The sequence below is a fragment of the Protobothrops mucrosquamatus genome, unplaced genomic scaffold (genome assembly GCF_001527695.2).
Source record: "Protobothrops mucrosquamatus isolate PMUCROS unplaced genomic scaffold, P.Mucros_1.0 scaffold_253, whole genome shotgun sequence".
Taxonomy (NCBI): Eukaryota; Metazoa; Chordata; class Lepidosauria; order Squamata; family Viperidae; genus Protobothrops; species Protobothrops mucrosquamatus.
Window position 1 is genome coordinate 586,432 of NW_015386329.1, and position 12,646 is coordinate 599,077.

The window sequence follows — 12,646 nt, forward strand, 5'->3', positions numbered from 1 at the left end:
ATAATAATAATAATAATAATAATAATAATAATAATAATAATAATAATAATAATAATAATAATAATAATTAATGCCACCCTGGGGGACAACAGTTGCCATGTGTCTTCCATATTTTCTTTGATAAAACACTATCAAATTAACTCTTATGCCTCATCTGAAGCATCTTTCAGCATGAGGATGCTACAGAACATATTTGTAGAAAGGGATGGAGATAAAATTTCACTGCCAGGCGATAGCTCTGGTATCTTCCAGTTGGCATCCTGATTTGCTGTAGAAAAAGAATATACAGGACTTATTATGAAGATTATTTTTCTACCATAGATTCAGCTCATTCAGCCCATCCAAGAATAATCAAGAAAAAATTCTGAGATTGTTCTCTGGGGCTCTTTCAGTATTGTCATCTTGTATGGAGTTTTATGTGCCCCATCTGTATTACTTCTTTCTCAAGTTCTAGTTCCCTGAGCAATCTTTCTGGTTAGCCTTCCAAGACAAAGCAAGGAATTATCTACTCCTGCAGATATCAGAATGCCAGAAACATTTATTGCTGTGCTTCTGAAACAAGTGGGGGGAAGGAGATTCCTACCTCAGAATGTACTCCTCTGCTGTAGGAAATGAGTCTTTGTGGTAAGTCCAGTATAACATTATGCAACAGTTCCCAGAGCTACTGTTACAGACAGCTTCATTTTTAATTTTCACTTCTCTAAGTCAAATTCAGAGATCTCCAAATGATTTCTCTAAACCATTTCTACTTTCCACTATTGTGGATCAGAACTGAAAAAAATTCTCATCTGAAAGCTGCTCTGTGTCCATTTATATACTGGGAATAAGATAACTACATTTATAATGTCTGTCGCTGCCTCCAACTTTTAGATACACATGTTATTGTTTAATAATGCTACCAATATAGATGCTGCATTGATATAAAAGTTTAAAGTGACAGTATTGTAGAAATAGTTCCCCAATAAAAGGAGGAAGGGCAACATATATTTTAAGGAGTTATGGGTGCTTGTTGAATGGTGTTGTGCAATTCTCCAATAGGATTAAAGGTTAAAGGTATATCCATATTGTTTTCTGTGAACTTTCTTACACTTCCTTGTATGTCAGACAAAGGCTATTTCTATATTAATTATTTAATAACAGTTGAGTGAGTCATACTTTGGTGAAGAAAACTGGTTTATAAAGTTGACATTAAATAAATAACTACTTTTGGAAGAGATTATTATCTGTTTCCCAATACAGTCTTCTGCCTGTACATATGAGTGTACTTCTGGTTTCTCTTTCAGGGGATTATTGTTTGATATGATGGGAGGGATCAGTAGCTTAGTTGAAAATAAGATAGGGTTTTGCAAGTATGAAGTCAAACCTCCTGAGAGGAGAAACTCCACAATCAAAACCAGAAGAAGACAATATAACATACATACCTATATTGTTGCCACAAAAATTGTAACTTTGGACAAATCTGGGTGGCACATGATGAGGCATCCAGGTTGGAAGGCACTTATCCAATTACTGAAGAACAACAGCAACACTTGACAGATAGAATTGGACACTCCCAGACCAAAACCACAAGGAAACCAGTGCCAATAATGAAAGAGGAGTTGCCCCTTTCACCAGACTACATAACGCTGGAATATGGAATGGGAGAATCATGAACCAAGGCAAACGTGAAATTGTGAGTTGAAAAAAAGAATAGAAAGCAAAAGAGTTGCCTGCCAGATTGATTTGGCCTTGTGTGAGGTGGAGTCCATCTGCCAAGCAGTTATTTCACAAGCCAATGCTATGCCACATCAAACGAAGGATAGCATTGAGATCACAATAAGTGATAGTACCTCACTATACTGCACTAGTGAGGCCACACTGGGAATACTGTATCCATTTCTGGTCACCATGATTCAAACAAAATGCTGAGACCCAATAAAGGGTGCAGAGAAGAAGGACAAAGATCATAAGGAGTCTGGAGGCTAAACTGTAAGATGAACTGTTAAGGGAACTAGGTATGTCTGGCCTAATGAAGACAAGGATCAGGGGTGACAAGATAGCTGTCACAGAGAAAAGGGGATTGGCTTATTCTCCCAAAATTTCTGAGGAAAAGAAGCAATGGGTGGAACTAAGGAAAAATTTCCTGACAACAATGAAAAAGAATCGCTGTCATGGTTCCGATAGATGAGACCAATTAAAGCAGAACTCTGAGGCTTGAGTTTTCCTCTAAGAACATGTTTATTGGATACAATAATACAAGTATCGGCATGGTCAAAAGTGTTGAAGTCGCAGGGGGAGCCACATCTTGAAGGCTTCTCGGCTGAGCTCCCGGGCTTGCAGGATGTCAATCTCTATCAGGACTACGTGGCTGCATAGGACTTGACGCTGAGGCTGGTTGGGGTAGTGGTGAAGTAGCACGAGCCATCACGATGGGGCTTGGGCTTCGCTGAGGAGGGGGGAGTGTAGGAGATCTTCTGTGTTCTCTTCCCCTGGAGATCAGCTGGTGAGCAACAGGTTCCACTTCCCCAACCTCAGGTACTTCCATTCCCCCGAGTCATCCCATCCAGCAAGTCGTTTCACTTTTCTCAGCACAGGCAATCGCAGGCTGTGTGATGAAATCAGAGGGAACTCTGCCTCAGCAGCTTTAGGGGTGCTCCGTCTCTGGGAGGTGATCTCAGGTCGATCAAGCTCTCCCAGGGTTAAGGCTCCCTCCAGTTGCCCCAGTCCCTCCAAAGAGGCCATCTGAATCTTTGGTCAAGCGGCCAAGGCCCCACTTTCCACCTGAGCAGTAGCCCGTGCTCCAGCAGCCGACACCGCGCTAAGGCCTGAGGACACCTCTCTTCTCCATCTCAGATTCTTCCCTCAGTCTTCGTTGTCCTCCTACAGGTGTTAGGTAGGCGACTGGGGCTCAGGACCCCAATTATTTTTCAGGAATCTTGGTTTAATTGGTCTCATTTATTGGAACCATGACAATCACCTTGTGGCAAGATGGGTGCCAAACAAATTTAATAAATTTTTTAAAAAAATCAGTGGAACAGTTTGCTTCCTGGAGTTGTGGGTGCTCCATTATTGGAGGTTTTCAAGAAAAAAATGGACATCCATTTGTCTGGGATTGTATAAGGTCTCCTGCCTTGGGTAGGGGTTGGACTAGAAGACTTCCAGGATCCCTTCCAGCTCTATGATTGATGTTTCTATATGAAAGCAATTAACTTTTTGCCAACATCTTCAAGCATATGAATGGAGGCTTACACTTAGATATTTCTAGCTGAATTGGTGTCAAATATATAGATTGAAGTTAGAAAATTGAAAGGTGCAATTGTAAAGCAAGTTTTGACCTGTAGGATATACAGTCAGGATATAGCATCTGTGAAAGGAACAGGTTTATTATACTTAATGTGGAAGTGATTGTGAGGAGCAATGGAAAAAGGCAAGAGACATTGTAATAACTGAAGGGGGATTGTTTTTTAAAAAAATAAGAACCAGGTAGCCTTCTGAATAAGTTACCGTAATAGCCAAGAAAGGTGTAAGATGAACACCTTGGGCAAGAAGGACATATGACCACTGAATACATCAGAAGCAAAAAAGGGCAAGGAAATAGATCTCAATTAAGAATAACCACAAACAGAGGAAAGCAAACAAGAAAATTGAGAGTTTTTTTAAACAAAATAAATAAGGAGTTTTTGTAAAGAACTTAGTCTGGAGAAATTGATTGGTTCAAATTGGACTCAATGGATGAAAAATAGATATATGTATATTCCTATATATCTGTTTAAAGTACAAAATATTTAAAGTTTTGAGTTTCAACACAATATACCTTTGAAATTACTTTCTGTAAGGCTTAGTAGTGAGTAATAGGGCTGGGGAAGCATTTGGAAAAAGTATTACCACAAGTGAAGCATTTTTCCTCAAAGTGTTAAACCAATTATGTCCTGAAGAAGGCCTTGGGGAAGAAGTGTCCATGGCTCTCAGCAAAAAATGCTTTTTCTGCATGGAGAGGGGGGAGAGAGAGAGAGAGAGAGAGAGAGAGGGAGGGAGGGGGAGTGGGGCTGAAGGCAATCATTGAAAGAGCCACACAGACTTTCCAGAGGTCGCAGCTGCTTTAACACTTCAAAGTGCTTAGCTCGTGCTAATGTGTTTGTGAAGCACCTCTTTCAAATGCTATGCAGACCTAATGATTAGTGATGTAACTTGAGTTCAACCACAAGTCTAATGATACTGTAGCTATATTGTTAGGAGGGAAGAAGCTTTCCTCATCCTTCAAGTGCTTCATCAATGGTAAACTATTAGATTAGTGAGTAAACAATTTAAAAAACTAATTCATTATAAATTATTTGTATCATACAGAATTTTTCAGTTACTTCAAAGGGACTGATATGGACTTAAGAAGCAAGCAGTTCTTTTATCTAGTATAATGTCCCCACTTTTAGAAAGAGCTACCTGATAATCTACATAAAACTTGATTAGTAGTTCTTGACCGTTCTCTGGTCCTGTTAGTGCTGAAAGGCACACTTGGAACTCAACAACATGTTCAGGTCACTCTATATTAGATCTTTTACCTGTTCTATAGAATCACTTTATATATTATTTTTTTAAAATGTAGACAATTTCATTTCAATATGTATGTGAACTTTTATTTCTGTGGCTTTTTATAGCTGGTCTTTCCTCTGTATTTAATTTAAACAACACGTGTTATAAGCTTCTAGAAGTGCATATGACTTAAAACACAAATGACATCAGAATAACATTTTTTTTAAAAAAGCAACCCCATGATTTCAAGCTGGAGCATCAGGTTCCATTATAAAGTAAAATTAAAAAGTATCTAGCAAAAGGTGTCAGTCTGTAAAAACATTAGGGCTGTGGAAATCTTTATAAGGTGCCATGCATGTAATGCGAGTTGAACAGGAGGAAGCTGAGAAAACTCCTTTTGGCAATTATTATAGAAGAAAATTTGAGAAGAGCTTCATTCTGCAGCAATTGACAAAGTGCTTCAAGGTAAAGCAGCTGCTGAGATCACTGCTGTCCAGTGTGCAGCCCTCATAGCACATACCAAATCTACATCAGCAGGCTGCCTTTGGCAAATGCTGCAGGGACTCACATCATTTGCCAAATTGCCTCCAAGCTTTACAGCTTCAGCAAAATCTGAGACTACCTGCAATGCGTACCAAACCTGCCCAGCTTGTGGCCCTCACAATATATCCAGGCGGGTGACTTTAGCAAACCTTGCGGGTATCTTCATAGCTGACCAGCCTGGAAATCCCGTAGTATGCGCCACTATCACCAAGCCTGGATGTACTTTGATCAGTGCAGGGGAGAAACTCGAAGAAAGTCTTCTCCTCACCCAAAGGGCATGTTGTGGAGACAAGCTACATTGTCTCACTTTGACATTGCCTTCATATCACATAGTTTCCATTGAAGTAAATATAACTTGTTTTATACAGGCCTAAAAAGGTGCTACCTGTTGGGAACAAAATATCAATGCTATATCCAATAAGCCAACTTCAGGAGAACATGTCATAGTGTTCTGGGATCCATAATAGAAATGGCCTTTTGCCAAATTCCTCATTTCCCCTGATTGAAGGAACACTGAATTGAGTTTCTCTGTGGGAATTTGCATGACAGAAGTTAGTTTGTACGTATTCTGTACTGTATGCAGTTGCTTGTGAAGAAGAAAACCATCGAAGTTCATCCTAATTACATTGAAGATCTTCTGCAAGGTTAACTGATAGGCATTGCTAAATATATCTGCTATGATATGGTTGTAATTTTTTTTTTAAAAAGAGAGATGTTACCAGTATGGAATAAATACTTACTCCATAAGTATCTGCTTATATTGATGATGTTGTAATCCATTAGATTTATTTTTCCTAAATAATACAGTCTCAGTGATCAAGATTTTTTATAGGTGATTGGATGGATGCAGTGAGAAAAGTACAGATTAACTAGATTTCAGTCTTATTTTTCAAAATGCTGACATACATTAAAAAAAGAAAGAAAAGAGATCTTCAAATGTCAATCGATTTCTTTTGACAAATTCTAGGGGTATCACAAATACTCATAACAACACTTCATACAGCTTTATTTTGTTTGTTAGTTTTTGTTTGGTATGCCTGTCCTGTCTCTATGCCTACATTAAATTGTATGTTGAATGTTTGTATATAAGTAAGCTATTTACCTATATATCTGTATTGCATAATTGGTCGTATCTTGCAATGGGCACATGTCCTGTTTCCTGAAATACATTCTTCTGCTTGAAGACTTGTAGGAAGGTGACTCTTAAATTCTCCATTCTATTTCTCATTTAAATAGAAAAAACAAAGCACCCCTGAAGGCTTATTTCAATCTTTGTCCAGGTGCTTCCATTGCTTTTTATACAGCAGTTAAAAGTTATGGGCCCATGTCCTATGATAGCAATAGCTTTCTTAGCCTAGGTTATTAATGGTCTTACTTTACAACTTCATTTGTCACCTATAATGTAGTCTTATTGCATATAGCTAGAAAGATGAAGGTAGTTTAATACTTTCAAGGAAAATACAAGTTCAAACAAACATCTTGGCAGGGATGATTCAAACAAATTAAGATTTATATTCAAATTGTGGCCCTTGAGCCCTTGGCAAATTGCCCATCTATTCCTTGATGTTAAGCAAAGAACTTACTTTAACACAAGGAAAATGATGATGTAATCAAAATCACCTGTATATATAGACAGGCCTATTCATTTTTTTCTCTTCAGTAAATAAAGATGTATGGAAGTATGGCTATATATGGATTTTGAAAACCTTGTTCTACACCAGCTCCAGGTTTTGGGAGGCTCATCTTGTCCTGACATGCAATGTTGTTCCATCATTCCTCTGATCCATCTCAGCTGATCTCAGTGAAGAAATAAATATCAAATAAAAGATCAGGCATCAACAAGGAGAAGGAAGAGAAAAGTCCCCATCCTGGAGTGGAAGGAACTGATTTTGAAATTATAAGTGACACCCTTCCCAATATTTGAAGAGTACTTTCTGTCATAGTCTCTCAGTTGTCTTTTCTAAAGGGTGAAGATTCCCAGCTCTTTCCAGCTCTCTTCTTTGACTTAATCCCTTTATCATTCTCACTGTCCTCCTTTGAATCACTTCTAGTTTGTGAGAAACCTTCTTAAAGTAAGTTATTGAGAACTGAATACAGTATTTGAGATAGATTTTAGCCAAAGAAGAATAAGTAGAATTTTATGTTTTTATGCTCTATGGTTTTAAAATTATATTTCTGTTGATATAGCCTAAAATTGCATTTGCCTTTTTTTGCAGTCACATCTACTGCTGACTCATTCAATTTATGATCAACTACTATTACAAGATATTTTTCACAAATATTTGGGTTTTAGTTTCCTAGGTAAAGAACATTTAATTTGACTGTTAAGTTTCTTACTGTTCATTTTTTCGAACCTATTAAGATTGTCTTGAATTTTGTTTGATTTGGAATTCCAAAGCTTCCTAATTTTTATGTACAGATAGTCCTTAATTTACAACCATTCATTTAACAATTGTTTGAAGTTATGACAGCCTGAGAAAAGGTGTCTTAGAACCCATCTTCAAATTTACAACCATTGCACAGATGCTCACCTGCTGTCACATGATTGCAATTTGGATATTTGGCAACCCGTTTGCATTTATGATGGTTGTGCATCTTGCGGTCATGTGATTGCAATTTGCAGCTTTCCCAGCTAGCTTCCAAAAAGCAAAGGGGAAGCAAATTCGCTTAACCACCATTTATTTAATGATTGTGTGATTCACTTAACCTACAGTAAAATGGTCATAAAATCAGGTCTAGTCACATGATGATTCCCTTTATGACTTTACCAACTTAACGATCAAAATTCCAGCCCCAATTGTGCATAGGTTGAGGACTGTCTATACTTATCATTTGATGTGTCCTCAATTCCTACCATATATTAAAAGAAGTTACCTAATGGGGGGAAAATACAATTTCTTTGGCAAGGTTTGTTAACAAATCCATTTTGATATCTGATAATTACTGCATTTTTTCTGAGTTCCCAATAGATCGATCTCTTTCTAATGTACTTCTTGGATACTAGTTACCTCAATACAAGAAAGACATTGGGATCCTAGAAAGAGTGAAGAGAAGAGCAACAAAAGTGTTAAGAGGTTTGGAGGTTAAACCATACAATGAATGGTTGAGGGAATTAGATATGTCTAATCTAACAAAGAAAGGATTAGGGGTGACATAATAGCTGTCTTCCAATACTTGAGGGTCTGTCACAGAGAAGAGGGGGTCGACCTATTCTTCAAAGCATCCGAGGTCTGGACAAGAAGTAACAGGTGGAACATTATTAAAGAGAGATCCAACCTAGAACGGAGGAGAAATTTCCTGACAGTGAGAACAGTTGATCATTGGAATGGTTTACCTACCAAAGTTATATGTACTCCATCACTGGAGGTTTTCAAGAAGAGACTGGACAGCTATTTGCTTCCTGCTTGAGCAGGGGATTAGACTAGAAGATTTCTAACCCTATTATTCTGTGTCCTATGAATGATTTCATAGATCTCCCATGATGTAACTAGCTGGGGAATACAGTGAACCTATCAAGTGGCCATTTTATTACAATCGGAAATTATAAGATTTACGAATGTTTGCTTTTAAAGTTCTTATCTTAAATTTTCTTTGATTCTTTAACTTGTTTTATCACACTTGCATACTGTTTTCATTTGTATACCTTTAATATCTGAATTCCCTCAGTTCTTTGATTTTACAGTCAATTCTATTAGAAAGCAACAAATAGATGCATTTCCATTTTTTAAACTATTTGAAGAAAACTCTCTAAAAGAATATGAAACAGGAATTGCTCTATTTCACATTGATAAATGAAGAAAAAACAATAAGTTGTTTAGATTGAGTCCAGTCTTTGTTAAATGTAGAGTAAGCAACCAAGGGTCTCAAAAACTTTGATTTGAATTCCTGCACTCAGCAAAAGGTGGCACTCAATAGTGTAAATGGCCCTTTTATGATTTTGTTACATTCTGATTTCCAAAGTGAAAAAGTCACATCAAAAGATGCATGAAGTTCCATCTATGGTACTTCTTTTGTCACTTATCTCTTTAGTACCACTCATGAATTTGCATGGACTTTCTGAAATTCTTTATTTTTTAGAATATACCTGTTGAATTCCAGATTCACATCTTGTTTTTAAAAACTTTAGCTTTATGGACCTAATGGCTATGCACTTTTCTGCTTCAAATATAATATATTTCTTCTCCCCTGAAAATTAGCAAAAAGCATGCAAACATTATTCTAGGTTGTCTTGCCCTAATATGCAACCTTGGGTGACTTAGGTAGAGAAATTTTGATTTTGCTGATTTTGCAAAAATGGTTTCAAAGAAGAGGATTTTTAAATTCCTCACCTACTCAAGTGTGGCAGAGTACTCTTTCTTTGACAGGGATTGCAGGAATGTGCTTGGCCAACTGAACATCAGGAAGCTGATGGCAGGCTTGGACTAGGATAATTCTGGGTAGAGTTTTGAAAGGGTTGGCAATGGTGGATTTTATTCCTCCAAAGCATTAGCTATGTTCCAATCAGTTTTAAAAGTCATGCCTTTCTCTTTGTTGTTTGTACTTAGAATGCAAAGAGCTGAATATCCCTAGATAGCAGGTACTTAGGGCAAGCTGATAGTGAGCCCAACTGACTATCCTAGATAGATCACACTAGCCAAATAATACTGCTTTGCTATACATTTAATTATAAAGCTTATGCCCATCTACCAGCAAGCACATCAACAGTTTATATCTGAAGCCATAAGAATACTAGGATAACACCATTGCCTTGCATTTAATGACATTCTGTTTCTACTTTGTTTGGCAAAAGCATTAGAAATGTGTTTTTTGATTGGACCATTCATTTACATTTAGAAAATATTACCCACCCAGGAGATCTTTCTGGCCTACAGCAGCGTTCCCCAACATTTCCGGGTTGGTGGCCTGGCAAGGGGGAAGGGGGGAAGAAGGAATGGTTTTGTGCAAGGGGCAGGTACACAGCTTCATTTGTGTGAGCAGCGGGTGCGTGAGTGGGGCTGCAAGCACTGGCACCCACTCATGTGGCCCAGTTGTGAATAGGCCATGGCCCGGTAGTGGGCCATGACCCAGAGGTTGGGGACCCCTGGCCTACCGTATGTTGAAATCTCAAACTCTTCTCTATTTTGATACAAAAAATGTTTAAACTGCATGATTTGACAACACTGGGTCTACCTGCATGAATGCAATCCATTTTAGAAATAATTTGAAGACAGTATTTTCAGGATCTTTATGAATCTGTTTCATAGAGGTATTGCAGTGAAATAGAGAAAAGGTAAATGGATAAATATTACAAGAGTGAATAGGTTTCTATATTTGTTTTTAGTTATAATATCAAGTGACCATTGGTAATGGTGTCAGCAACACTGATTTAGCATAATAAAGTACTTTTTTTCCCCACAGTAGGTAAACCTCATAAATGTAACTACTGTGGACGAAGCTACAAACAGCGCAGTTCTTTGGAGGAACACAAGGAACGCTGTCATAACTACCTTCAAAATGTCACCATAGAGGCCACGGGGCAAGTGATAAGTCATGGTGAGCGGAAATGTTGCAAATGTTTCTTTTGCTCCTACTTGCAATATACAAGAAAGGAACAAATATGTACAGAAGTAGGCTCATGTTACTTAAAATGATCTGAATTTTAATTAAAACCCACTTCTAAAAATGTTGCATTATAAAGTTGTAGTTCCAGTTATGGCAACAATTTATTTATTTATTAAATTTATATAATTGTATAAACCCTCAACTTTTACAGAAGAAATATCCTAACATCCTCAGAATTGTTTGGTGGAGGAAGCAAATGGTGGTTTTTAATTTTGAGCCACATGCAAACAAACTGGCCACCTGTTCTGTTGTTAACCTGGAGCCGGCTGATGTCTCCCATGCTTTCTCTCTACCCCTACCCCTGTTCCACTAATAACAACAAAAAGAGAATACAAAGAATTTGGCCACAGGTGATTGATCTCCAAGATGGGAAAGTTTCTACTGGTTAGAAGAATTACTTTGTTAATTCCTTAAACTGAATGACTGTAAAATGGCATTAATGAATATTAGCATATGATTTTTTTTTAATTAATGGGTCATCTTGTGTACATAATATAGTATTTTATGTATCATCAATTGTTAAACTTGACAACATATATTTGTTGCAATGCTATGCTTTTTCCCTTTAATTTACACAAATATAGTTTTTTCATGTTCTTGGTAACATATTGCTTTATAGTGGAGACACTGTGCTTTTCAGATGGAGCATTATAAAGTGCAATGTCAGATTGATGATGTTGGCAGTTGTTGCAAAAAATTGAAAAATATTCTGCAGTGAAGCATCTGGATAAAGATGACCTTACCTGAGATGTAGCTCAAGTTTTAAAAGCAAATTAAAAGAAACACAAATATCATTAAATGTGTATTTTCACTGCCTAGTATAATGTAATCTAGTAAGCCTTCTGTAGACATTCTCTATCTGTATGTAATCCATTAAAAGAGGGATAGCCTTTCCAGAAGGCTATTGAATGACATAGAGCATGGGTGTCAAACTCGATCTCATCACATGATGTATTGTGATATATTGCGACATTTTTTGCCTTTGTGGAGCCGGGGTGGGCATGACCTGTGCATGACACATTTGGCCTGCGGGCCGCCCATTTGACACCCCTGACATAGAGACATCACTGGAAGTAAAATTTGGGGGCTTGTTCTTTCAGAGTTACAAGGGTTAGGATGCAAAGGAGATTTTTAGAGGGCATATTGCTGCCGTTCTTATCCTTAATTCTGAAAAACAACAATATCAAAACAGAAAATCCATAGAAAAAAAGCAGCCATTTTCTTTGGAAGTGCAGTTTTAGGGGCTGCAAATGGAGACCAAATGCAGCTATTAACTGCACATTCTACCCAGTCAACCTGAAGAATGGGTATCTTACCCTGAAGATTTTTTTCATCTATATATCCAGGACACTACTGTAATGCCCAGAGTGATCTATGGTTTGTATAAAAGGAAGCAATGAGTTCACCAATGCCGCTTTCAAGTCTGAAGTGTCACTTGTTGCTTGTCACATTATTGAAACAGGTATTTCCTTTCTTTGGAGCTGTAGGTTTTTCCAGGGAGAGACCTCCTCCCCTTGATTCATACAAGCTTTAAAAAGATAAAAGAGCCTTCCCTGTATGGGAGAAAACTAGTAGGGATCATTCATGGCCTCTATTTGAACATAATGTTGAATCATTACAGAGCTTTTTTTTTTACATATAGTTTGGCAAACTTTGTTAATGTCTTTGTAAATTATAAAGAAAAAGAGGAAGGCACCACTTTGCCAATTTGGACATCCCAACAAAACTGTACAGTTAACAAAAAGCAAGAAAGGAAGAAGAAATCTGCATGCAAGAGGGAAGGAGAACTACTGTTGCTTTGCCAGACTATGGCATTTTTGACCTGAGCCATTGCAGTAAATGTTTTAGAATATCAATCCACTCTCTCTGCCTTTTGATGTTCTTCAGTCATGCAGTAGACTTGGAAGCAGGTGACTAGTCTGCTGCATTGTTAGAAAAGGACTCTCTCTCTCTCTCTCTCTCTCTCTCTCTCTCTCTCTCTCTCTCTCTCTCTCTC

General features: G+C 37.6%; 1 protein-coding gene across 1 annotated transcript in view; it reads left to right on the top strand.

Moving 5' to 3' along the window:
• Positions 1-12,646, top strand: part of IKZF2 (IKAROS family zinc finger 2) — a 49,457-nt gene that overhangs the window by 15,933 nt on the left and 20,878 nt on the right. The window contains exon 3 of the mRNA XM_029287156.1: positions 10,447-10,581. Within this exon, the coding sequence (XP_029142989.1) occupies positions 10,447-10,581 (135 nt within the window). The remainder of the gene's footprint in view (positions 1-10,446; positions 10,582-12,646) is intronic.